A 27,826-nucleotide genomic window follows, 5' to 3' on the forward strand; every position below is an offset into this window, starting at 1 on the left:
ATGGCGGCCGCCTTAGTTCGGCTGGGTCTCCAGTCTGTCAAGGAGGTTCGGATTCAGTTCTGCCCCTTCGAGAAGAACGTGGAGTCGACAAGGACCTGCCTCCAGGCGGTGAGCAGCGAGACGGTCCACTCCGCCAACCTCAATGTTCGCTGACTGCGGACGTGAGAAACGACGGCTCCGAGCCCTGCGTGGACTTGCTGTTCCGAGACGGGCACCGCCGGAGTATTTGCGGCGCGCAGCTCACCGCCCGGGAAGTGCTCACTGCCTTCGCCTCCCGCAGCCAGGCCAGGGCCGCAGTGGGGAGCAGGGACGAGCCGGCGCTGGTACCGGCCTGGGCTGACGGCGCGAACGAGGCCAAGGGGCAGATTTTAGCCTGGGAGCAGGACATTTATCTAAGAAGAGTTTGTCTCCATCGCTCAGATCACTGTCTGGAGGGACTACGGAGCACCAGCAAACAAACAAACAAACAAACAAACAAAAAACAAACCAAAAAACGCCTTGCAACTGCAATCAGTGTTTCTGGGACAAGATCAGAGAGGGGTCTGGATGACCATGAATTTATTTCACTCTTTTAGCATCCCTCACTGTTTAACCCTTTAAATTTGGCTTCTCCCGCTACTTACAGAAGGTACCTCTTACTCATATTAGTCAAAATCAGCTCTGTTTTACCAGACAGCATCTTTCCATCTCAGTTGCTACTCTTAATTCAACCCCCTGTGGAACCTTTTTCCCTCTTAGATCCTTTTTCTTCTCCTAACCATAAAAGTGTACTGCCCTTATTCTTCTTTTTCTTCCCTCTATCTTCCTGGGTCATCTCATCATCTCTCATAACTTGAACTATCCTGTCCCAGCTTAACCCCTCCATTTTTGTTTGGCTCTAATACCACCTTCTGTGTTACAGTTTCATAGTTCAAGTTACTTGTTACCCTCCTCTCCCAAATCTCACCGCTTTTTGTCTAAAATAGAGTTGATAATGGTACATGCAATATACTTGTTTCTCCCCCAACTTATAATTCCTGTTTAGGCCCTCATCTGCCCAGCCACCTAGGCTTGAAACCATAGCATTATCTCTGGTTCATCCCTCTCCCTTTCTCTGCATATCCTATTAGTAAGTTCAGAATATTCTGTTTTAAATAAAGCTCCTGAAATGTTTTCTCCATTCCATTCACTCTCTTGTATCATTGTCGCACCTCATCTCCTCATCCCCAGCCTGATCTCTCTTTCTTAATCATTTTTGCTGCTGCTTAATCTTGTCTCTCCGAAGTACATCTCCCACCACCACCTGCTTGAAAAAAACAGTGATGAAAATAGTATTTTTCATACTGGGTTACCACCCATTAGTATGGATCATGAAATCAATTTAGGGTGTTAAAGCAGCCTAAAAAATGTGAAATAGAATGAAAAGTATCAGAGTGCATGGCACATGGTATTGGGAGTATTCTTTTAAGAAATTTGGTTTTAAGGTTATAATCATGTGTGTGTGTGTGTATATATATATATATATATATATATATATATATATATAATGTATGTGTGTGTATCTGCAAACAAACAAACAAAAAACTGAGTCCGAGTGATTAACTTGGGCAGAGCCACACAGCAGGATAGGGTTCCACAGTTAGAATAGGAAGAGCCAGGGTTCAAACCTCACGCAAACTAGCTCTAGAGCTTGCAATTTTACACCATGCTTTTTTGCCTCTGTTGCATTTCAATTCATGAACAAAACAATTTAATAGGGGTGAAAGGTAACAGACTAAAAAGATGTCTTTACAAGAGCAACAAAATTTTTTTAAGGAAATTAGAAATAAAGCTAACAAAAGATACGTCAAACTGAGCTCCTTAGTCTGGGGGAAGTCCTGGTTTCCAGCAGGCTTCTTGTATCTGACAAGAACAGAAAGTGGACTCAGGTATACCAGGTGGTGAATGAAGATGTTCTGTTTGGCATAATTATAACTGTACTTCCAGGCAGCAAATCGCCTCCTGGATTTCAGCCAATGGCCTTTGACCAGATGTTCTAAAACTTTCAACTTTCCCAGGTCAGGCTTTTCAGGGCAACACCCCACAGCAACTTGTCTCTCTGGGTCAGTCCTTCTGGCCTTCTGTGATGATTTGGAGCTGCCTGTACTCCAGAAAAACATGTTCTTAAAGTTAGTTCATTCCTTGGGTGTGAACCCATTGTAAGTAGGACCTTTTGATGAGACTACTTCTATTAAGGCATGACCCACTCATTCAGGATGGGTCTTAATCCTATTACTGGAGTCCTCTATAAGCAAAATGAAACTCAGACATGGAGAGAAAGCCACAGAGGATGCAGCCAGAAGCTGAACAGAACCTGGAGAGAGGGGAGAGACCAAGAGACACCTCCATGTGCCTTGCCATGTGACAAGCTAAGGACCAAGAATAGAGGGCAGTCAGCCCCAGAATGCCCGTCTTTGGGGATATTTTTTGCACATTGGAGAAGCTCTTGTCCACATTCTGAGTAGCAGCCAAAGGCTTCAGCCAAGTTTTCCAAATTTCAGTTTGATTAACTGCTTACAGAGGTTTGAAGTGGCTCTTTGTCCAAGTTATGCAGTTTTTTAACTTGTGTTTTCAAAAGTTTTAAGAATGGTCCCAATTCTCCATAAAATCTCTTTGATATTATGCCCAAGTCTAACGTCATCCTTGACAGGAATTCTTTAAGCCATTTGCTCCATCTCCTTGCAGAGACTGTCTGTAGAATTCTTATTGCCACGAGAGAAAGGGGTCTTCACTGCCAGGCCTCCCAGAATGAGAAGAGGCAATGGAATGAAGAGCTTTTCCTGAGAGTCTACTCAGGGAAAAGAAATATCCTGGAGGGAGATAAGAGGTTGTGTCTGTGGTTGGCTACTTATTCGTGTCATAAGAAGTGAATTAGTGGTCTAGCCTTGCCCCATATTCTGTCCCATCAGCTGAATAGTAAACTCTACCATACCTCCATTCCTAATCTAAATCTTCTTTAAGTTATAGCAATTCTTGTACTTTTACTTGTACTCCTCTAACTAGGGAAGGGAAAATTGCTATAAGTTAATTTTTAAATTGATTAAGAAACTGGACTAAACTAATATTTGTAAATTCTTTATATTTTACAATACACAAGTATTGTATAGTTGATTGGTGTCATCGTCTGTCTATCTGTACTACTACACATCACGCCTCTTCCCTCTATTAGTTAAATTTGCTGTTCTCAGACTCACTAACTCTAGGAAAAATGTTGTGCTGGTTTGAATGTATTATGTTCCCCAGAAAAAGCCATATTCTTTGATGCAATCTTATGGGGCAGACATATTAGTGGGGATTAAGTCGGAATGTTTGGATTAGGTTGTTTGCATGGAAATGTGCCCCATCCAACTGTGGGTAATAACTCTGATGAGATATTTCCATGGAGGCATGGCCCCGCCCATTCAGGGTGGGCCTTGATCAGTGGAGCCATATAAATAAGCTGATGGGCAGAGGGAACTCAGTGCAGCTGAGAGTGACATTTTGAACAGGAGCTACAGCCAAGAGGGACACTTTGAAGAAAGCACAGGAGGTTCAGGTGAGAGACATTTTGAAGACAGCCATTGGAAGCAGACTCTTGCTCCAGAGAAGCTAAGAGAGGACAAATCCCCCAAGTGCAACTAAGAGTGACATTTTTAAGGAACTGCAGCCCAGAGAGGAACATCCTGGGAGAAAGCCATTTTGAAACCAGAACTTTGGAGCAGACGCCAGCCATGTGCCTTCCCAGCTAACAGAGGTTTTCTGGACACCACTGGCCATCCTTTAGTGAAGGTACCTGATTGCTGATGTGTTACCTTGGACACTTTAAAATGGCCTTAAAACTGTAACTGTGTAACCAAATAAATCCCCTTTATAAAAGCCGATCCATTTCTGGTGTTTTGCATTCTGGCAGCATTAGCCATCTAGAACAAATGCTATGATCAAGTTAATTACCACCATCATAGCATCAAAATAGTTCCTGCTTTGCAGTATTTTTGAAGTTGCATTCACTAGAATCCCTAGATGCCCTCCCTTTCTTAGAGTCCTAGAACTCTAACCTCCTAGAGGTTCTGAGAAAGGGAAACAAAAACTATAGTTAACTCCCTGTGCTACATCTAAAGCTTTAGAGGGTCTTAACCTGAGACTCATAGGTTCCCACACGGTCTGTGGGGAGAACTGTGCTTCAATAAAATTATTTTAATTTGTCTTCCTACAGAATTTACTGATTTAAAAACATTACTCTTAGAAAGCTTCACCAGACTGCCAATGAGAATCATGAAACAAAAAAATGATAAAGAACCTCTTTACCTCCTTCTGGCAGGCATGAATGAATATATGTGACGTTAGTGCAAAATGCCCCTCAACTGGCTTTCAACTACAAATTTACTAAGACCAAATATATTCCAGTCCATGACCTTTAACTATATTAAAATCTACAGATCTGTATAGATATAGATAGGATATAGATGGGGGAAAACATTATATAGAATTTTTCTAAACCATTTAAATCTCAGTAGACATTTATGTTGAGTGTGAGCCACTATGTACTGTAGTATAACCATATGTGTGGGTGCCAGATGTATATAAGGTGCCATATGTTTCTATACATAGTATAACCATATGTATGTGTGCAAGATGTATAGGGGCTGTGTTCATACCAGACGTATCCATGGTCTACCATATAATTATTACAAATTATAGCAAATATTGTAACGGTAAGCTCAACAGGGAAATTAAAAACAGATTATTAATATTTTTAAGCTGAACTGTAAGAGTCCTTCCAGTAAAGCGGAGCTGCTGATGTCTGCAAATTGAAACAACTCACACATTTGCTCTTGGTGCTTAGAGAAGATGACTAAGGAGTCAATCCTAATGTATCAGTGGAGTGAGAAGGTCAATCAGCAAAGATTTACACTGTGCTAGGCACTGTCGCATAAAGAAGAAATCAGTGGTTTACAAATAAGTCTAAAGAACCTAATACTCTTTCTGGGAGAAGAACAATGTAATTACAGAATCTTCAGAGTTGGACATCTCAAAACTCCATCAACATTAAATTCTAATGCCAAAAAAACTATGCTTTGTAAAATACATTATTGGGCAGAATTAAGTAAGCAGAAGATAAGTTCTCATATGAAAGTAAAATAGCTATGAAAATAAACTTCGGGGGTCATTCCTTTGTATTTTGTTTATACACAATTATACTCATGAGGGAAAGACATTGCATAAAGAGCGGCAATATATAAATAATACTATCAATCTTCAATTTTCCATCCTAATAGAATGGAAAAAAGACATGGAGATATATTCGTAGATGCAAGGCTGGGTTCTCAGATAGTGTCTTTCCCAATAGCATTTTGAATTGACTAAGTGTTATCCTCAGAAACCATCTTCTAACTGGGTGTATTAGTTAGAGTTCTCTAGGGAAACAAGAAGAGATATCTATAAATATAAGATTTATAGAAGTGTCTCACGAACTGTGGGTGTGCATGAGTCCAAATTCCGTAGGGCAGGCAGCAGAGTGGCAATTCCAATGAAGATGTTTGATGAACTCCTCAGGAAATGAACTGGCAACTTCGAAGAAATCCTCAGGAAACGCTTCACTGGTCAGCTGAAGAAGTGAAGGTCCTCTATCTGTCTGGCTTAAAAGTCTTCAACTGATTGGATTAAATCCAGCTGATTGCATTCTCTCATTGTGGAAGACACGCCCTTCGTTGACATCATCATTCACAGCTGCAGTCAATTGACTGATGATTTAACAAACCAGTTTATTAAGCAGCCACAAATGTCCTTGCAGTAATGGTTAGGCCAGTGCTTGCTTGACCAGATACCTGGGTACCATCACGTGGCCAAGTTGACACATGAACCTAACCATCACACTGGGGAAGGGAAAATTGCTATAGAAAAATCCAAAAAATAGATTAAAAAAAAAAAAAACTAGACAAAACAAATGTTTGTAGAGTTCTTTATATTTTATAAAACACACTGATATATTCTCTGAAGCTATTTAATAGTTGAGCATGTGGTATGCATTGTACAGGTATTGCTATAACTAAAAGAAGGATTTCGTATTAGTTTCTTTTAAAAATTACAAGTCTTTGGTATTCATTTCTATTAAGTCTATTGTTTGGTCAGATGTCTATATGTGTGTATTACACTTATTTTGACATTTGATATTTGTCTAACACTTTACAATTTATATGGACACTTAACCAAATAACTATACTGAAATTAGTGCTAATAGGTGTACAAAGTACCAAGAGAGAAAGGAATATTTAATTGTGCTAAACATATAGACGAATGAGTCTTGTCAGGCACGGGTTCAAAAAGAACATCTTTGAGGAATAACTTCCTTAGTGGAAACGTAGATACAGAGATGGGAAGCAGGGACTTTTTGGGAAGATATATCGAAACATTTGTGTGCTTTCCCAGTCCTTTAGAATTGGCCCTTAAATAGCATCTTACATAGGTTTGCACTTGGTTGAAAAAAATAGAGTTAGCCACTCAAAAGTCTCAAAATGAGCAGAGAGAACAACATGTGAAGATACTGAGTCATGTGGTTTGTTTATAGACAGTCCAGGAACTAGAATGCAGACTGCAAGTGTATGGGGTGATAGGGGCAGCATGCCTGAGTGCAGGTCATGAATAAATTTGAACACTGGGCTAGGGAATCTAGAGTTTATTCAGTAGTCATTGGGAATCTATGGAAAGCTTAATTCATGACAACCAAAAAAAAAAAAAGGTCACTATTCCTCTGGAGTTTTATGACAGAGGGGAAGACTTTAAGATTTTACCTGCCTTGTTTACTTTTGTAGCCCCAGCATCTAAAACAGTGCCAGCCAGGCACATAACAGGGACTCTCTGTGTATTTGTTGAATTGATGAATAAACTCGAGGAGGCCTCTGTGGAGAAATTGTGAAAGATTTAAAAGCCATTTAGGATTACCTTACATTTTCGAGAGGCAATTTGACACTGTGCATCAAGGCTCTTATAAATATTCCTATCATTTGACCCAGTAATTCTATTTCAGGACTGCACCCTAAAGTAATAACCCTAAATGTGGAAAGTTTTAGGTATCAAGAAGTTTATTACAGTATTGCTATTAAAAATGGAAACAATCTTTAGTCTAACAACTAGGAAAGAAGTTATTGTGCACATTAATACCACAGGAAGATATTTATATTAAATTTTTAAAAAGATGCAAAATTAAACTATATAGAGCATGATTATAACTTACGGAGAGGGGTAGGGGTGGGGGAAGAAATCTCTCTCCCAATGAACAGTGTTTGTCCTGGAGTGGTAAGATACTTTTTCTTTCTTTAGTCTTTATCCTTCTGTGTATTTTCCAAATTTTTCATAATTCATTCATTCTCCCTGCGATTATTTGTTGAGCGCCAGTGTGTGCCAGACACTGCTCTAAGAATTGAGGATACAGCAGTGAACAAAGCACAAATCCCTGTCCTCACGGAATTTATATTTTTATTGGGAGAGGCGGACAATGAACAAGATAAATCAATAAAATGGCATATTAGACGATTAGTGCTAAGAAGAAAAATAAGGCCAGGCAAGGGAATAAAATTGATGCTGTTTCTATTTTATGTCCTGGAGGGTAAGATTCATTCAGGTAGAAAGACAACCGGCAGAACTCAGAACTTGTCAAGCGGGTAACAGATTGAAAGAGTTGGGATGCGTCAGGCCTGCAGGCGACGCTGCACGCGGGTTTAGGTTCCACGCGCGCGGACTCTGTGAAGCGGCATCACGTGGCTCGAGGGGGCGGGAGGAGGAGGAGGGAGAAAACACCGAGTTTGGCTGAGCGCCTTCTCTCCAGAAAGACGGGCGGAGCCGAAAACCAAACAAACGTCTTTGGCGCTCTTAGGGGCGGGGCAGACGGCAGCGGACTTGGCCTCCAGGACCTAGGCCTTCTGCGGGGTTGGTTTTTCGGTTGTAGATCGCGGTGCCGGGCGGTCTGCGGTCGGGCTGAGACGCGCGGAGCAATGGCGACCTTTGTGAGCGAGCTGGAGGCGGCCAAGAAGAACTTGAGCGAGGCCCTTGGGGACAATGTGAAACAGTAAGAGTTGCCTGGGAGCGGCTAGTGCACCTCCGCACGGGTCCTCTCCTGGCCTCTCGCCGCCTACCTGCACTGGGGCCGCCCCCCGTACCCCGAGGCCTGTGCAGCCCCGTGTCCCGGCCGGTGAGGCCTCTTGAGTTTCTGGGGCTGAAGCCCGGAGGGCGATCTGGGCTCACCCCGTCAGAGGGGGGCTTCCCGGGAGCTCTCGGATCCCCGGAGGGCGCCTGTGCCCTGGGTAGGGTGGGAGAGGCTCGTTTCACTCTGAAGGACTTGATTGAGTGGGTGCGGGTCCCGGTCCCGGCGCGGGGGATGCGGGACGCGCGAGGCCGGCCCGGGACTGAGTAACCAGGAGCCCGACGTGCCCGGGCAGAAGCGGGTACAGTGCAGGACAGCCAGCTCCGGGAGGGCTTCCTGGAGGCGGAGGTGTTGAGCTCGGCTTTGAAGGGCAGGACAGGAATTCCCACTGATGGGAGAAAGTCCAGGGTGTGCAGTGCTGGGCACTTTCGGCAGTGACAGTCTCTGGAACTGTCACTACACCGAACACTACAATAATGGTGATGATAGCAGTAGCTGACATTTACTGAACGCTTTTTAAGCGCTCTAAATGTATTATCTAGTCCCCACAACAGAGATGTGAGGTAGGCACAATGATTAGTCTCGTTTGACAGATGAAAGGACCGAGATCTAGCGAGTTTTAAGTGACTCTTCACTCTTCATGACCTGGATTGGGGCCCACTCTTTCTAATTCCTGGCTGTGATGCCTCACAGGGGTTTGCCTAGGACCCCAGAGGCATCCAGCCAGTTTTTCACCCAGAGCCGGGGTCAAGAGGCGCAGGGAGGGGATCGAGTACACAGTCAGGTAAGATACATAATAACTGGTTGTAAAATCAGTATTCAGTCAATACCGGTCAATATCATAGAAGGAACCTCTGAGATATAAGGACGAGGTTGAAAAATCACAAAACATTAAATTATTATTGCAATTTTATCTTTCAAAATTTTAGGAATCAAATTTTAAACGTTTAAAATTATAATGCCCATGTTGTTGCTGCTAGATGGCATCTGTGGTAGCCTTCCCATTTGCAATACTAAATAGATGCTTAGTTTCAAATGATGTTGGTGGAGGAGCAAGGTATTTGGGAGATACTTTAGTTTTTTTCCAGAAGCACTTTCTTTTCATCCTTCTCTTCTGTGTATTCTTTATTATGATTGGATGGAAATTACGTAGCTTGGATGTCATTGTGATTTTGGGAGTTTTTCCTTTTTGTGAAATTTTGGGGTGGCAGAGTTGACATTCTACTTTTCATCCTGACAAGATGTGCAGGATTCCTGTTAAGGACTTCTTGAAACACTCATGGCCTAAATGGAATAACTAGATACTAAATACAATTTTAAAGGTTATTTTAATATTATGAATTCCAATAAATCAAACTTCTACAAAGACTGGCATTAAAAATCTTATCTATTCTGTCTAATTTAATATTTTGTGAACATTTGTTGACTCCCAAAGAATATAATGTTCTATCTAAAGTTATCTTTTGATATTTGTCTATTTCTTTGCTTATTTAGTTAATTAAAAGTGCTTATTATTTTAATATGTAAAATTTAACAGCTTCTATCTTTATTAAGAACTGGCTTTTTACTTTTGTAATACTGATCGATAAAATTTCCATTTTAAGCATAATGGGAAACTTTTCACTCTGTTGTATCTAAATGCTTACCAAATATTTGAAAGTGAATGTTTATATACTATAAATCTGTGTGTATGGTTGACTTTCACCCTGATTAGAAATGATGGTGACCTCTGATCGCACACTCATCAGGGTTGCCAGAAATGTTGAAGCTGGCATTCTGCTATTCAGTCTTTAAAAGCCAAGCAGATGTTGGTCAGGTACCGATGTTGAAGGTAAATTTGGTGCATTTGTAGAGTGAATCCTCACTAAAATGCTAACAAAATAGGCCTTTGTGCCAAGAATCAGTGATACAGTGTTGTTCTGTATTAGTTGTTGTTCCATTTTTTTGTTGATCTTTTCTCTCTTTTCCCCTTAAAAACTTTTTTGATGACTTGGTCATATGTTATTTAATTTTCTCTAGGCATCTTCAGTGCTTTTCCTAGGTGTAGTCTGACCCACTTACACTCCTCTCCTACCATCTTCACTTTCACACAAGTTGACTGACTCTATTTGGTGTTGTTGAAGGAACCAGTTATTTGTCTGTGGTGTATAGCAAGTAAACACAGGGCCCAGGATTGGGGAGCAAGTCTTCAACTCTTGATAGCCAGCTCTGGCCATTGGGCTGTGTTCTCCAGAAAGTTTGCCTTTGGAGAAAATAGATAGCATCATTTTAGCGGAGCTTCCTGGGAGAGCCTTGTGCTAGTTCTGGAATAAGTTAATTCACTCCAAATATGGTTACATTTGCATCTTTCTTATAAAATAGTGACACAGGGCTTTTAAATAATAATATTTTTCTTTTCTTACTATTCTCGTTTTCCAGATAGGACAGGATGGGAAAACAGCTTTGTTTCTCAGTAGAGCTTTATTTCATTCCATAATTGTTCCTATCTTAAAAAACAAAACAAAACATGTAAATGTCCCTGGTTGGGAAGTTATTGACTAAGGAATGTCTGAATATCAGGTGAAAAGTGGTGCCAAGTTTAGACTAAACTTGTTTGCTATTGAGTGAAATGGGCCTGAAAGATGGCAGTGTCATAGGTCTTAGGCCACTTCGAGACTGCATCTATGGTTTTTCTCCTTTGAAAAATGAGTATGAACCCAAAGTTTTTCATACAATTACATATATACATACATACTGTACCTACATACATGCATGAAAACATGTAGTGAAGCTAATTCATTTACAGGGAAAGGCCTGCCACTGTTAGGAGGAAGTGAGAACATTAAACCATCTCATTAGAAATCTGCTTTTTTTTTTCTGTCAGGAACTCAAATCAGCAGTAAAGGATTGGTGAGCTTGAATTGAAAGTGATTACAAAGATGTACTGAGTAATCTTAATACTGTTCCATGAACAAGGAACAGTTTTCTTAATTACTGAAATAAAGGGACGTAGACATGAAAGATCATATATTTTACTCTGATTTTATAAAGAATAAAAGAGTGAATCATTTTTCAAAACTACCAGTTAACTAGTAATTTTAATTATTAGTAGTTGATTTTTACTTTAAAAAACACTATTTCTCGTGTAAGTATTTTCTTTGGGGTGAGGTGTTTAGAAACCTATTTCAGCCATTTAGATTAAAACTTGAGTTCATTTGAAGGGAAAGTTGTCATCCAGAATCAGTATTTATTACCACCCCCTGCTCCTATCCCACAAAACGCATACACATTTTGAAATATAAATCTTAAATGTAGGATTCTGAGAGGAGGTCTTTTCAAAGGGTGAAAGTGAGGAAGGAAAGGTATCACTGTGATTTTGGCTAATTGAACCCTGAGTCCGATTGTATATAGTAATTACCTGTCAGTCCCTGTTTAGGGAGGACTTTCTTCCCTTGGTATTCTGAGATCCTGTGGTCTAGAGAATACAAAATTTCCTTCTCTAGGAGTTGGAGCAGATGAAGTGAACTTGGGAAAGAAGCAAAACTTGTGGCTGTTAATATTGTTTCTGCCTCTGCAGATACTGGGCTAACCTAAAGTTGTGGTTTAAGCAGAAGATCAGCAAAGAAGAGTTTGACCTTGAAGCTCATAGACTTCTCACTCAGGATAATGGTAAAATAATTATCTGGGGAGTTATTTTATTGTCCTATATTTGCAATAACCTAAAGCCTTTTCACTTTTTAAAAAGAAAAGTTTGGTGTTAGTGGTATGTAAGGTCATCTTAATAATGTGGTTATTTAAAATTTAAAGTAAAGAATGGGCAGAGTAGGGGGCATCCAAAATTCTTATAAACTAGACTAAAGTAATGGTTTCCTTGCATTGTAAATATTTTGTATTTGACTTGTGACAATCTTCCCTTTTTTTTCAGTCCATTCCCACAACGATTTCCTCTTGGCTATTCTCACACGTTGTCAGATCTTGGTTTCAACACCAGGTAAGGGAGTGGAAATACCTCAGTGTCAGTCAGTCAGGAAAGCCATAGAGTACTGGGCTATAGCTTCCTTTAACAGACACATCTATTGATTGCAAATGAAATATTCTTTGAACTGCTCAGAAGAAAAATGTTATTATTAGGTACAAATTCTTTCACAGACTGATTTTTAAAGCATTGATTTCCCTGTATCCCCGCTGGCTTTTGGTCTTTGCTCCTCATTCAGCTGGGTTGTAGATTACTTAAGTAAATGAGAAGTGAGGAAGAGGGTGGGAACACAAGAGGAAGAACCTGAAAGAAATGAAGAGAGGGCAGTTGATGTTAGGAGAAAGGTATTTTGATAGATAGAGGGGATATGAGTTACATGGGATGGGGAATGACAACATGTGGCAGAAGCCTGGGCTTTCATGTGTATTCTTAAGTAAGGAATTAGCACCTGGAAGATTGGTGCTTCATGCTGGTGACCGCCAAGTGTATAGCACAGCATGTGTTTAGCAAATTATTGTGAGGAAAAGGTAAAGGAAAGTGCATGTTGGGGAGGTGTGTGACAGCTAAATTTGTCATTTGAACCTGAAGAGATAAGTGATGGACATTCTGACCCTTTTCCCCCTAAATTTTTGTAGTATAAGTGGTAAATTAAGTTACCAGTCACCTCTTTCAACCATCTTATTTTAATAAATCAACAAACACATAATTAAAAACTTGTATCATGATAAAATTCATCCTTGACTCTTGTTAAAAACTTGGATTCCTAGGTCCCTCATGCTGTAGATTATGTTGGAGTTTTTTGATTTGTTTTGTTTTTAAAGGGTCTAGGGTGATTCTTACGATCATTTATCAGAAGCTCTTGTTTTATGTAGAAATTGTTGGTATTTTGCTTCATTCCTCTCAGCTAGCCTCTATTCTATTATGAAGAATTCACAAAAGGTCTCCTAAAACCTAATTCTTCCACCCTCAAGTCGTCATTGGTATAAAGTGTAGTAAACAGGGAGCATTTGTTTGTGGAGGTAGGTGTTAGAGTAGAGGCTGCTTCCTTTAACTTTCACCACACCCCTCACTGTACTTTCGCACATCATGTCATATTCTTGATGTTCTATTTAATTTATTAAAATGTACTTTAGGCATACCTCTTTCATATCCAAAGTTAGATCACAAAGGGAATCCACTTTGTAGTATAAAATTTAATTTGATCAGAAAAGCCAACATATTGAGGATTAGATCTTTTTAGGTGGGTATATCGTGAAGTGTACAAACCCAAAAGGTAAGCGCAGTGATTGGAAATAAAAACTCTGGTTGATAGGAGTCAAGAGACCTGGGTTCAAGTTTAGGTTTTGCCACCAGCGTAGATAATGCAATTAACTACTTGGTGTGGATGAAAAGGTATCTTAGCTTTCACATTTATAAAATAGGGACAATAATGCCTGCCTTCCAGGTTATGAAAGGACAAATCAAAGGACATGTAAAAAAGTATTTTTAAAAGTAAAAAATTGCAAGCAAATGTGAAGTGGTATTAGTAGGTATGGGTGGTTGATTTTAATTAAATAAAAACCTTTGATGCTGTTGAATGCTTATTTCTGTTTATTTAAAAAATAAACATGGAAATGTCTCATTTTGAATTTGAGAGGGTATTTCTTCATTAAACACTCAAAATCTGTCCCCTCAAAATGGGATTAATGTTTGCTAGCCAAAAAGATTATTTTTATTAAAATTAAAATATAGTTCTTTGTACTTTTAACAACTATGAATGTGTTGTTTTCTATTTTTCTAAGCTAGGCAGGAAAGATAATTTTAATAACATTATACACTGAGTGACTGCAGTGAGCTAGATACTTTATATGCATTATCTTTAAACCTCATGCTTTTTATAGATAAGGAAACAAACTTCAGAGGTTGGGAAAAACAAAACAATGAAGCAAAAACTTGTCTGAGGCCCATCCAGCTAGTGAGTGGAAGTGTTGGGATCAAAACAAATCTAACTGCCGTAAAGCTCTCTCTTGTGTCAGGGTGGGTCCTTACCATGCTTTGATCCCTCACCCAAGTGTTTGGCCACACAGAGCTTGCAGGCTCTGATGATGAAGGCCTGCTTCTTTGATTTATCAGCTACATATTCTGCGTACTCTCCTGTCATCACCTAATATTCGATTCTATTTATCAGGAGTAGATTTTTTTTGGAAATCATTTAAGATTGGCTGACCTTATTAAGTGAGATCTGGGTGATGGTGAAGAGGAACTCAGCTTCCCTAATAGCTGTTTTAACTGAGGAACTTGGAGTAATTTTCAAAGCTTCAAAAACTTGTCCTTCCAAAAACATCAAGATGGTGATAATGTTTTGCTAGGATTATAGGTGATTTTTTTTTCTTTGTTTAAAACATTTTTTGATATTTTTTTCAAATGTACTATAATGAGCTTGTATCACATTTGCTCATGGTTAAAAATTTTTTTACTAACACAGAAGGTCTTATAATGGAAAGCCACAGCTTCTTTCCACTCCTAGACTTGTTCCCAAGGATAGCACATATTTCTGCTTTTTGTTCTTCTGGTGGCATTTCGATAGCTCCTCATAGCATGCTTAAGTCTTGTTTCTGGATTTACTGACTTTAGACATTATCTGTCTCTTTACCTTATTGTTCTGTGTTTTATATTTCCTCAAGTCTTAGATTCTTTAATTCAGCAATTTTTATAATATCCTCTTATGGATACACATTTTCTCAAATCTCTCTTGAGAAAACCAGTTAGAAGTTTTTCAGTCTTCTTCAGTTCCCTGAATCCTTTCTTTTCTCCAGGGCCTCTTTTTCTATTTGTTTATCTTGGGCTTTCTTACTGTGTTGCAGAATATCCTCAAATGTTTGGTGATTCATTGTTGTCCTTTTATATTTAAGAATGAAACATTAAAAAAACTGTCTAGAAGCTTTGCTTTAGGGTGAGTTGACAGGAAGCTAGGCGTTAAAATGAGGGGCTCTCCCAAATGCCAGCATGCAGAGAGCTTTGTTCTAAGGTGCCAACATCCATATCAATTACCTTGAGAATTTGTTCAATTTAACTAGAGAAGAGTCCTCCATCCCCACCCCAGACCTCACCACCACCTGTATAAATGGGGTGTATGCCTTTCTGTGGTAGGGAGCAGGGTGGCTTTGTGGGCATACACAGGGCCCCTCACTCAGAAGCACCTGTGCTTGGTTTAGTGCTCTACTGTCACTGTCTTGAAATTCTTAAGTTTTGACCAAAAGACCCCTCATTTTCATTTTGATTGCGCCTAGCAAATTATGTAGTCAGTCATAGATGTTCTGTTAATCTTGTTTTAGCCTTACTGGTTCTTCCTGGTTTCCACTGTACTGACCTTCTTCAAATCAAGATTTCTTTGTGGGTTTTTACTAGGTAGACTGACTTGCTCCCACCTTATTGCCAAACCTCCTTGCTTAGCCTAGGTTATAAAACGTCTGCTTTGTAAATCAGCACCTGTTTAGTCCATCCTAGAAATTTGTTGAGCTCTCATCTTGTCTGCCACTCATTTTCCCCTTTATCTCTTTGGGGTATATATGTGCCATTTATTTTCCTCTATTGTAATTTTTAATACGCTCTTGGAAGGAAGAAGAGATAAATACATGTGCTCAGTTCAGCATCTTAAACTAGAAAATTCTGTCCTTTTATAATAATAATACACCAAATACTGAAGAAAATTAAAAATATTAAAAACAAAAACCAAATTTGTCTTCCTAAAAAATAATTTTGGTTATAGCTGGAGAAGTTTGATTTGAAAGAATTTATAATTTTGCTTAAAGAAAGGTAGAAAGAGAGGCTTTGAATTGAAGCCTATTATTTATTTTCATTTCATGAGCATTCCATACTTTTTTAGCCTGAAACAAAAAATAAGCTTAGCGGTTGTTAGTTGTCATTATTTTCATTAGTGATTATTATTTTTCTGTCTCATAGAGGGTGCTGGATCTTTACCCTGGACAGGAGGTTCTGCAGCCAAACCTGGGAAACCCAAGGGAAAGAAAAAGCTTTCTTCAGTTCGTCAGAAATTTGATGTAAGTTGTTCTTTGATAGATGTTAGTAACAACTGATTTGAGTACTGGTGTGATACAACTAGCTTTAGTTTTTAAATGAATATTAAAATACTGGAAGTAGAATTGAAAAAAAGGAGTATGATTTGGGGAGAAAAGGTGTTATTGTATTTGAATTTGGAAAAGGTTTCTAGGATTGTGAATCCTAAGTGTCTTAATTTTACAATTCTAGTTTGTTACTAAAATACCCAATTGTTGTTAGTACCCAATGAGTTTTTTTTTTTTTTTTTTTTTTTTTAATCATCATTTTATTGAGATATATTCACATACCACGCAGTCATACAAAACAAATTGTACTTTCGATTGTTTACAGTACCATTACATAGTTGTACATTCATCACCTAAATCAATCCCTGACACCTTCATTAGCACACACACAAAAATAACAAGAATAATAATTAGAGTGAAAAAGAGCAATTGAAGTAAAAAAGAACACTAGGTACCTTTGTCTGTTTGTTTGCTTCCCCTACTTTTCTACACATCGATCCATAAACTAGACAAAGTGGAGTTTGGTCCTTATGGCATTCCCAATCCCACTGTCACCCCTCATAAGCTACATTTTTATACAACTGTCTTCGAGATTCATGGGTTCTGGGTTGTAGTTTAATAGTTTCAGGTATCCACCACCAGCTACCCCAATTCTTTAGAACCTAAAAAAGGTTGTCTAAAGTGTGCGTAAGAGTGCCCACCAGAGTGATCTCTCGGCTCGTTTTGGAATCTCTCTGCCACTGAAGCTTATTTCATTTCCTTTCACATCCCCCTTTTGGTCAAGAAGATGTTCTCCATCCCACGATGCCGGGTCTACATTCCTCCCCGGGAGTCATATTCCACGTTGCCAGGGAGATTCACTTCCCTGGGTGTCTGATCCCACGTAGGGGGGAGGGCAGTGATTTCACCTTTCAAGTTGGCTTAGCCAGAGAGAGAGGGCCACATCTGAGCAACAAAGAGGCATTCAGGAGGAGACTCTTAGGCACAAATACAGGGAGGCCTAGCCTCTCCTTTGCAGCAACCGTCTTCCCAAGGGTAAAACTTATGGTAGAGGGCTCAACCCATCAAACCACCAGTCCCCTATGTCTGTGGTCATGTTAGCAACCATGGAGGTGGGGTAGGCGAATACCCCTGCATTCTCCACAGGCTCCTCAAGGGGGCACTACATCGTTTTTTTTTTTTTTTTTTTTTTTCCTTGTTTGTCTTTTTTCTTTTTTTTTTTTTTTTTAACTTTCCCTTCTTTTTTCAAGTCAACTGTATGAAAAAAAAAAGTTAAAAAGAAAACAAAAAAAAACAAACATACAATAAAAGAACATTTCAAAGAGACCATAGCAAGGGAGTAAGAAAAAGACAACTAACCTAAGATAACTGCTTAACTTCCAACATGTTCCTACTTTACCCCAAGAAAGTTACATACTATAGCAACATTTCAGTGAACTTGTTCCTACTACGTCCATCAGAAATTAACAGACCATAGTCATTTCTGGGCATCCCCAGAACGCCAAATAGCCTATCTGTTCTTCCTGGATTATTGCTCCCCCCTCCTTAACTGCTCTCCACTGCTAGTTCCCCTACATTCCACATTATAAACCATTTGTTTTACATTTTTCAAAGTTCACATTAGTGGTAGCATATAATATTTCTCTTTTTGTGCCTGGCTTATTTCGCTCAGCATTATGTCTTCAAGGTTCATCCATGTTGTCATATGTTTCACCAGATCATTCCTTCTTACTGCCGCGTAGTATTCCATCGTGTGTATATACCACATTTTATTTATCCACTCATCTGTTGATGGACATTTGGGTTGTTTCCATCTCTTGGCAATTGTGAATAATGCTGCTATGAACATTGGCGTGCAGATATCTGTTCGTGTCACTGCTTTCCGATCTTCCGGGTATATCCCGAGAAGTGCAATCGCTGGATCGAATGGTAGCTCTATCTCTAGTTTTCTAAGGAACTGCCAGACTGACTTCCAGAGTGGCTGAACCATTATACAGTCCCACCAACAATGAATAAGAGTTCCAATTTCTCCACATCCCCTCCAGCATTTGTAGTTTCCTGTTTGTTTAATGGCAGCCATTCTAACCGGTGTTAGATGGTATCTCATTGTGGTCTTAATTTGCATCTCTCTAATAGCTAGTGAAGCTGAACATTTTTTCATGTGTTTCTTGGCCATTTGTATTTCCTCTTCAGAGAACTGTCTTTTCATATCTTTTGCCCATTTTATAATTGGGCTGACTGTACTATTGTCATTGAGTTGTAGGATTTCTTTGTATATGCAAGATATCAGTCTTTTGTCAGATACATGGTTTCCAAAAATTTTTTCCCATTGAGTTGGCTGCCTCTTTACCTTTTTGAGAAATTCCTTTGAGGTGCAGAAACTTCTAAGCTTGAGGAGTTCCCATTTATCTATTTTCTCTTTTGTTGCTTGTGCTTTGGGTGTAAAGTCTAGGAAGTGACCTCCTAATACAAGGTCTTGAAGATGTTTTCCTACATTATCTTCTAGGAGTTTTATGGTACTTTCTTTTATATTGAGATCTTTGGTCCATTTTGAGTTAATTTTTGTGTAGGGGGGTGAGGTAGGGGTCCTCTTTCATTCTTTTGGATATGGATATCCAACTCTCCCAGCCCCATTTGTTGAAAAGACCATTATGGCTCAGTTCGGTGACTTTGGGGGCCTTATCAAAGATCAGTCGGCCATAGATCTGAGGGTCTATCTCTGAATTCTCAATTCGATTCCATTGATCTATATGTCTATCTTTGTGCCAGTACCATGCTGTTTTGGCAACTGTGGCTTATAATAAGCTTCAAAGTCAGGGAGTGTAAGTCCTCCCACTTCGTTTTTCTTTTTAGAGTGTCTTTAGCAATTCGAGGCATCTTCCCTTTCCAAATAAATTTGATAACTAGCTTTTCCAAGTCTGCAAAGTAGGTTGTTGGAATTTTGATTGGGATTGCATTGAATCTGTAGATGAGTTTGGGTAGAATTGACATCTTAATGACATTTAGCCTTCCTATCCATGAACATGGAATATTTTTCCATCTTTTAAGGTCCCCTTCTATTTCTTTTAGTAGAGTTATGTAGTTTTCTTTGTATAGGTCTTTTACATCTTTGGTTAAGTTTATTCCTAGGTACTTGATTTTTTTAGTTGCTATTGAAAATGGTATCTTTTTCTTGAGTGTCTCTTCAGTTTGTTCATTTCTAGCATATAGAAACATTACTGACTTATGTGCATTAATCTTGTATCCCGCTACTTTGCTAAATTTGTTTATTAGCTCTAGTAGGTGTATCGTTGATTTCTCAGGGTTTTCTAGATATAAGATCATATCATCTGCAAACAATGACAGTTTTACTTCTTCTTTTCCAATTTGGATGCCTTTTATTTCTTTGTCTTGCCGGATTGCCCTGGCTAGCACTTCCAGCACAATGTTGAATAACAGTGGTGACAGCGGGCATCCTTGTCTTGTTCCTGATCTTAGAGGGAAGGCTTTCAGTCTCTCACCATTGAGTACTATGCTGGCTGTGGGTTTTTCATATATGCTCTTTATCATGTTGAGGAAGTTTCCTTCAATTCCTACCTTTTGAAGTGTTTTTATCAAAAACGGATGTTGGATTTTGTCAAATGCTTTTTCAGCATCTATTGAGATGATCAATTGATTTTTCCCTTTCGAGTTTTTAATGTGTTGTAATACATTGATTGTTTTTCTTATGTTGAACCATCCTTGCATGCCTGGAATGAACCCCACTTGGTCATGGTGTATGATTTTTTTAATGTGTCTTTGGATTCGATTTGCAAGTATTTTGTTGAGGATTTTTGCATCTATATTCATTAGGGAGATTGGCCGGTAGTTTTCCTTTTTTTGTAGCATCTTTGCCTGGTTTGGTATTAGATTGATGTTAGCTTCATAAAATGAATTAGGTAGTGTTCCATTTTTTTCAATGTTTTGAAAGAGTTTGAGTAAGATTGGTGTCAGTTCTTTCTGGAAAGTTTGGTAGAATTCCCCTGTGAAGCCATCTGGCCCTGGGCATTTATTTGTGGGAAGATTTTTGATGACTGATTGGATCTCTTTGCTTGTGATGGGTTGGTTGAGGTCTTCTATTTCCTCTCTGGTCAGTCTAGGTTGTTCATATGTTTCCAGGAAATTGTCCATTTCTTCTACATTATCCAGTTTGTTGCCATACAGTTGTTCATAATATCCTCTTATAATTTTTTAATTTCTTCAGGATCTGCAGTTATGTCACCTTTTTCATTCATTATTTTGTTTATATGGGTCTTCTCTCTTTTTGATTTTGTCAGTCTAGCTAGGGGCTTGTCAATCTTGTTGATCTTCTCAAAGAACCAACTTTTGGTGATATTTATCCTTTCTATTGTTTTTTTGTTCTCTATGTCATTTATTTCTGCTTTAATCCTTGTTATTTCTTTTCTTGTACTTGGTTTAGGATTGGTTTGCTGTTCATTTTCTAGCTTCTTCAGTTGATCCATTAGTTCTTTGATTTTGGCTCTTTCTTCCTTTTTAATATATGCGTTTAGTGCTATAAATTTCCCCCTTAGCACTGCTTTTGCTGCATCCCATAGGTTTTGGTATGTTGTGTTCTCATTTTCATTCGTCTCTATATATTTAGCAATTTCTCTTGCTATTTCTTCTTTAACCCACTGATTGTTTAGGAGTGTGTTGTTTAACCTCCAGGTATTTGTGAATTTTCTAAGTCTCTGATGGTTATTGACTTCTAATTGTATTCCATTGTGGTCAGAGAATGTGCTTTGAATAATTTCAATCTTTTTAAATTTATTGAGGCTTGTTTTATGTCCCAGCATATGATCTATTCTGGAGAAAGTTCCGTGAGCACTAGAAAAGTATGTGTATCCTGTTGATTTGGGATGTAATGTCCTGTAGATGTCTGTTAAATCTAATTCATTTATCAGATTGTTTAGGTTTTCAATTTCCTTATTGGTCTTCTGTCTGGTTGATCTATCTATAGGAGAGAGTGTTGTGTTGAAGTCTCCCACAATTATTGTGGAAACATCAATTGCTTCCTTTAGTTTTGCCAATGTTTCTCTCATGTATTTTGTGGCACCTTGATTGGGTGCATAGACATTTACGATTGTTATTTCTTCTTGCTGAATTGCCCCTTTTATTAGTATGTAGTGGCCTTCTTTGTCTCTCAAAACATCCCTGCATTTGAAGTCTATTTTATCTGAGATTAATATTGCTACACCTGCTTTCTTTTGGCTGTAGCTTGCATGAAATATTTTTTTCCATCCTTTCACTTTCAGTTTCTTTGTGTCCCTGTGTCTAAGATGAGTCTCTTGTATGCAACATATTGATGGTTCATTTTTTTTGATCCATTCTGCGAATCTATATCTTTTAATTGGGGAGTTTAATCCATTTACATTCAACGTTAAAACCGTGAAGGCATTTCTTGAATCGGCCATCTTATCCTTTGGATTATGTTTGCCATATTTTTCCCTCTCTCTATTAATATCCTTTATTGTACCCATACCGAATCTCTTTAGTACTGAACCTTTCTCCAAGTCTCTCTGTCCTGTCTTTGTTTCTCTGTCTGTAGGGCTCCCTTTAGTATCTCCAGTAGGGCAGGTCTCTTGTTAGCAAATTCTCTCAGCATTTCTTTGTCTGTGAAAAATTTAAGCTCTCCCTCAAATTTGAAGGAGAGCTTTGCTGGATAAAGTATTCTTGGCTGGAAATTCCTCTCACTCAGAATTTTAAATATATCGTGCCACTGCCTTCTCGCCTCCATGGTGGCTGCTGAGTAGTCACTACTTAGTCTTATGCTGTTTCCTTTGTATGTGGTGAATTGCTTTTCTCTTGCTGCTTTCAGAACTTGCTCCTTCTCTTCTATGTTTGACAGTGTGATCAGTATATGTCTCGGAGTGGGTTTTTTTGGATTTATTCTATTTGGAGTTCGCTGAGCATTTATGATTTGTGTATTTATGTTGTTTAGAAGATTTGGGAAGTTTTCCCCAACAATTTCTTTGAATACTCTTCCTAGACCTTTACCCTTTTCTTCCCCTTCTGGGACACCAATGAGTCTTATATTCGGACGTTTCATATTATCTATCACATCCCTGAGGTCCATTTCGAGTTTTTCAATTTTTTTCCCCATTCTTTCTTTTATGTTTTCATTTTCCATTCTGTCATCTTCCAGGTCACTGATTCGTTGTTCAACTTCCTCTAGTCTTGTACTATGAGTGTCCAGAATCTTTTTAATTTGGTCAACAGTTTCTTTAATTTCCATAAGATCATCCATTTTTTTATTTAGTCTTGCAATGTCTTCTTTATGCTCTTCTAGGGTCTTCTTGATTCCTTCATATCCCGTACTAGGGTCTCATTGTTCATCTTTAGTTCTTTGAGTAGCTGCTCTAGGTGTGTCTCTTCTGGTCTTTTGATTTGGGTGCTTGGGCTTGGGTTATCCATATCGTCTGGTTTTTTCATATGCTTTATAATTTTCTGTTGTTTTTGGCCTCGTGGCATTTGCTGACCTTGATAGGGTTCTTTTAGGGTTTGTAGACCAGTTGAAGTCCTTATCTCTAATTTATCAGATCTACAGCTTCGTGGAGTACACTTTCTCTAACTAACCAGCAGGTGGCGTCCACGAGCCACCTGTTCTCCACAAGCCAGATCTCCCCTGCTTAGCCTTTTTGGTGAGTGGGGGAGTGAGTCTTGTGGGGCCCAATTGGTGTCCCAAGCTTGCGTGTGTAGTTGGTGTTGCCTGCCCTGTATGTGGGGCGTGTTTCTGGGCAGTCGGGGAGGGGGGGTGGCCCTAACAATCAAATCTCCCTGATGATCCTAGAGTTTTAAAGCTACTGCAATAGTCTAATCCTTCAGTTCAGTCCTGCCACAGTTTGTCTCTGCCACTGACCCACAAGTCTTTGGTATTGGCGTATGGCTCCTGAGACTTGCAAGTGGGCCCCTCTTCCAGGCTGTGCACCCCGGGTCCTCTGTTGAGGGATGACTGTGCTATGTCGCAGGTGAGTGCCGTCCCCCCAGGGCAGTTCTGGGCTGCTGGGCTGTGTTGGGAGGCTCCCAGTCTGCTCAAATGATGGCTGAATGGGGCTCTGTTAATTCACACTGCTCCCCCTTCCCAGCTCTGGGACATTCAGCTGAGGTTGCAGGGAAGGCTAATGTCCACGCCCAGTTTTGTGGTGTGTGCCTGTTATTTGAAGCACTTCCGTCACACTGGGTTGTCTGGGGCAGCTCTGGGCTATGGGGCTGGCGATGGGCAGGAGTGTTTCCTGTCCACCAGGATGGTGGCTGTGAGCGGACACCCCCCTTTTCTTGGGAAGTTGTGTTGTTTAGTGAATTTCTCAGCCACTGGATTATTGCCTTTTGTCTCAGAGCTCTCTTAGTTCTGCTCTTGACTTGACGTGCCCAAATTTCAATTCTTTGAAGCTTTCTGTATTGAGCTTCTTAGAGTAATTGTTTTAGAAAAAGCAAAAAGGATTTAAAAAAAAAAAAAAAAAAAAAAAAAAAAAAAAAAAAAAAACGGCCCTCCTCAGAGATCTAATGGGTTATTGAAATGCTAATAGACAAAGCAACCAGGGCCATTAAGGAAAAGTGCCCAGGGCAGAGAGATCAGCCTTGCTTCGGGATTTGCATATGCGCCTCAAGGCCTGATCTCCGCCCTTCCCCTTTCTGTGTTCACCAGAACTCCAAAAATCCTCTGCTTTTATTTTGGAGTTTTTCGTGTTGTTTTTTTTCTATGCCTGTCTCCTCTCTGCTGGGCTGGCTGCTCTCAGAGTCTCTGGTGTCTGGCCTCAGTCTATCTATGGTTGGAGTTTGAATCAGTAGAATGAGTTTCCGGTAAGAGCAGCCACTGCAATTCTCCCTTCTCCTTCCTGGAGCTGACAGCCCCTCCTCCCCCGGGACTGAGCCTGGCAGGGAGGGGTGCGGGTCCCCTGGCCGCAAAAACTTACAGATTTCGCTGATCTCAGGAGTTCCACGTTTTCATGAGTGTTGTATGAAGTATGCCCAAAGACAGATTGCTCTGTGGTGTCCAGTCCACGCAGTTCCTGGCTTTTTACCTACTTTCCTGGAGGAGTAACTAAAACATACAGCTCACCAGTCTACCATCTTGCCCCCTACCCAATGAGTTTTAATGATTCAAAAGCTATACCTCTGTTTTTTCTCCTGTTACTTTTCCTGAGTGAATACTGTTTCTTAGATTGAATGACTTCTGTTCCAAGGAACCTAGGGCCTCTGGCAGGACCCTGGTGTTGCCTGGCTGGGCCCTGAGTATTCTGGGGACCAACCGAGATGTCATGAAAGTTTTTGGCTATAAAATTTGTAAGCATTTTAGAGTTACTTGCTTTTTCAATTCATGTCTAGAAGAAAAGTTTCCCAAAACATCCTTTTTATATATAGGTTTCACTAGATATTGATAGCTTTATTGGTTAACATCAGCAAACATTTGTTTATTTCTACTTTTTCTCCATCTTTTATATCAGTAATAATATTCAACCTGGAGGGCATATGTCCAGAGAGGAACACTTGGTTTAAAAAGCCATGTGAAATATAAAATACAGTTTTAGACTTGGAAAATGAAAAAAAACAACAAATGATGTTTTTATAAAACAAACTTCAAATAGGGACAAACCATATTCACTACAAAATCTTGTATATTGAATTAAGCATAAGCTACCAGGGGCATATCTCCCACTGATAATGGAGATTACTCAATGAGATAGCAGAATCTCCCAGAGGAAGGCTGAGGTTTTATGAATGAAAAATTCGAGAAAAATAATTAGTATGACAGTGTGTTAGATAAGGTCTGTGTTGAGAATTGGAAGTAGAAAGTAATAGCAACTAAACAGTTTATACTACACAGCATTATCTTGAAATATCTGTTATTAGATCTCTTACATTGGTTAGCTAGGCTTTTTAATACTTAATTAAAACATTATATATTAATACTTTCAAAATCTAGTTAGTTATAGGTACATGGTTCTATATCTTCTCCTCTATTACTGTTATTTTATTTTTAGCACAAGGCCATGCATTCTATGATCACCAAGATATTAACTGAATAGAATAAATTGCTGTGCAAAATAGCATTCTTTCTGTTTGATTCATGCCTTCATTATTATCATGTATTGGGTGTTAGTGTATGGTTATTTGTTCATGAGCTACTTTTTTTTTTTTTTACTCTTTTGCTATAATTTTAGGGGCGTTAATTTGTGGAATCTCAAGTGCAATACATGGATTACTTTTGTTTGTGCCTTATTAGTTGATGTTGTAGTGAATAATTTTGAAATTTCTTTTTTACCTGTAGCATAGATTTCAGCCTCAAAATCCCCTGTCAGGAGCCCAGCAGTTTGTGGCAAAGGATCCCCAAGATGATGATGACTTGAAACTTTGTTCCCATACAATGATGCTTCCCACTCGAGGTCAGCTTGAAGGGAGAATGATAGTGACTGCTTATGAGCATGGGCTGGACAACGTCACCGAGGAGGCGGTCTCAGCTGTTGTCTATGCGGTAGAGGTTGGTTTGCTATTGGCAGAAATAATTTTACAAATTGAAAATAAAGGGCTGTTGTTTAAAGTTGGTACTGTACGAAAAAAACCAAAATGTCCCTCTGATCTCATGGAATTGTCATTGAAGTTGTTATCTTCGAGGGGGAGAAACACATCACAATCCAAAGGATTGCCTTCAGCGAATAGACTAAGCATTTCAGAAAAGTCACTTCTGACATAACACTTCTGCTTGATTTGACAATTAATTTGTCAACAAGGGAACAGTTTTTAAGGGAAAAAAAATGAGACTGAGAATTTTAAAGTTTAAAGTCCTTTATTTTTGCATAGAAGAAAAGCATTAGACCTGGCATCTGAACAGTGGAATTCTTGTCTCAGCACCATATTCCACTGATTTATCCATTCATTTTATTCATTTACTTATTTGACAAATTTGCATTGGGACCTAATAGTCCACACATACTGTCAGGGGGCCTCAGGTAAGTCCCTCCAATCCCTCAGGCCTCAGATTCCTCATATGTATCTCAAAGATAATAGTAGCTGTCTTGTGGAGTTACAAACATTAAACGAGTACTGTGGAAAGCCCATTATAAATTGTGCAATGCTGTCCTGGAGGAAGATGATCTTGTTGGTATAACTGAAACACCATGCCTGGTCCTGGCTCCTCCGTTGGTCCTCTTCCATTTTCATAGACTTCTCCAACCCTCTCTTAGATACTTGGCTCTCATAAAGGCGAAGGGAAATTAAATACCTAAATCTTTTGTTTATTTCCTGTATATCTATGGTTTATGTAGCCAAGGTGTTTCTAGGGAGTATCTGTACACTGTTCTTTTCATGCAAGAATTTTGGTAGATTGGACCTTATAATCAATAAATACCAGATCTTGAAACTTTTTTTTCCCATTTTTAAGCCAAGTTACAAGGAGGGCTGCCTCCTATTAAAGATTATTTATTTATTTATACTTTTATCTATTTAAAGGTATCTGAAAATCATGCATGAGAGAGAGGTGCAAATTTAGAGACATAAAAACTTCTAAAATAAATTTCACACACAATACGTCCATCTTAAATAGAACTAAATAAAAATAAGCATGTTCCCCTTTTTTTCCTATAATGTCCTACTCCTCTGGTGAGGCCCTGTAGCTCTTTAGTGAACATCCATTTCGTTCTAGCATGTTCTGGCCTTTCCCACACTTCCATCTCCGTTGACTAAATGCCAATAAACATTTTTCGGTCAATGGAAGTTTTATGATTTGCTTTTAAAGAGAAGTTCATACTATTTTTCTTTCTTGTTTTTACAGAATCATCTTAAAGATATTCTGACATCAGTTGTGTCAAGAAGGAAAGCTTATCGGTTACGAGATGGTCATTTTAAATATGCCTTTGGTAATAATGTGACCCCTCAGCCATACCTGAAGAATAGTGTAGTAGCTTACAACAGTTTAATAGAAAGGTAAATGAAGTTTCTTCTGCTTTTCCTTCCATCCTTTGCTAGTTGGTTACACTACTCTTATGTAATAGACCACTGTTAAATAACTGGTTGTGTTCTGTAAGTCTCAAATATTTGACAATAGTCCAGTTTTATTTTTTCAAGTCTGATCCTTACATGATGTCTAGTGAATTATTTTGGTACTCTTTATATCAGGAGTGAAATTCCAGAGTTTGGCTGCTGCATGTGGGTTTAACGTGGGTGCCCCACACTTAGTGAGGTGGATTGGGGGTAGATCCCTTAGGCAGTGACCCTGCCTGGTGGTGGAGGTGGGCTGCTCTTAATCAGAAGCATGCCCTGTGATTGTTGGGTCAAGGTTGGAGTGCTGGGTGTTCCTCCAGGGCCTTATTTGGCTCTGTAGCCATAGCTCAAGAGTGGCCTATGCTGGGTGTCACCACTGTGCAGATCTGGTCTCTCAGAGCTCTCTGGTCTCTGTTGGGATCCCTGTTCCTGATCCCACCGAGGGCTCCCAGGCCCTCTTTTATGCCCTCGAGTAATTCTTACATGAGATGACCTAGATTACCTTCCTCCGTGTGTTCTTGTCTTACTGCTCCATACCCCAAAGCCCCTGCCAAAAAAAAAAAAAAAAAGATTTAGTCTGAATTTTAAGTCTTTGGGAAAGAAAACCTAATAATTTTCCTCATGGTTACTGAGGTGACTGAATTTCTCTGAGTGCGGGACTTTGTACATCTGGTAAAT

At 39.3% G+C, this 27,826-nt stretch overlaps 2 protein-coding genes and 1 pseudogene across 2 annotated transcripts in view; 2 read left to right on the forward strand and 1 right to left on the reverse strand.

Annotated features, from left to right (window-relative positions):
• Positions 1 to 7,972, forward strand: LOC119512348 (annotated as a pseudogene).
• TADA1 (transcriptional adaptor 1) overlaps positions 7,878 to 27,826 on the forward strand; it is a 22,135-nt gene continuing 2,186 nt past the window's right edge. Inside the window, exons 1-6 of the mRNA XM_037825446.1 lie at positions 7,878 to 8,059; positions 11,691 to 11,782; positions 12,039 to 12,104; positions 16,032 to 16,129; positions 25,440 to 25,649; positions 26,940 to 27,091. Coding sequence (XP_037681374.1) covers positions 7,986 to 8,059; positions 11,691 to 11,782; positions 12,039 to 12,104; positions 16,032 to 16,129; positions 25,440 to 25,649; positions 26,940 to 27,091 — 692 coding nt within the window. The 5' untranslated portion in view covers positions 7,878 to 7,985. The remainder of the gene's footprint in view (positions 8,060 to 11,690; positions 11,783 to 12,038; positions 12,105 to 16,031; positions 16,130 to 25,439; positions 25,650 to 26,939; positions 27,092 to 27,826) is intronic.
• Positions 25,955 to 27,826, reverse strand: part of POGK (pogo transposable element derived with KRAB domain) — a 21,749-nt gene continuing 19,877 nt past the window's right edge. Inside the window, exon 6 of the mRNA XM_037825443.1 lies at positions 25,955 to 27,695. The gene's annotated coding sequence lies outside the window, so the exon portion shown is untranslated. The remainder of the gene's footprint in view (positions 27,696 to 27,826) is intronic.

This window comes from Choloepus didactylus, chromosome 2 (genome assembly GCF_015220235.1).
Source record: "Choloepus didactylus isolate mChoDid1 chromosome 2, mChoDid1.pri, whole genome shotgun sequence".
In the NCBI taxonomy this organism is placed as follows: domain Eukaryota; kingdom Metazoa; phylum Chordata; class Mammalia; order Pilosa; family Megalonychidae; genus Choloepus; species Choloepus didactylus.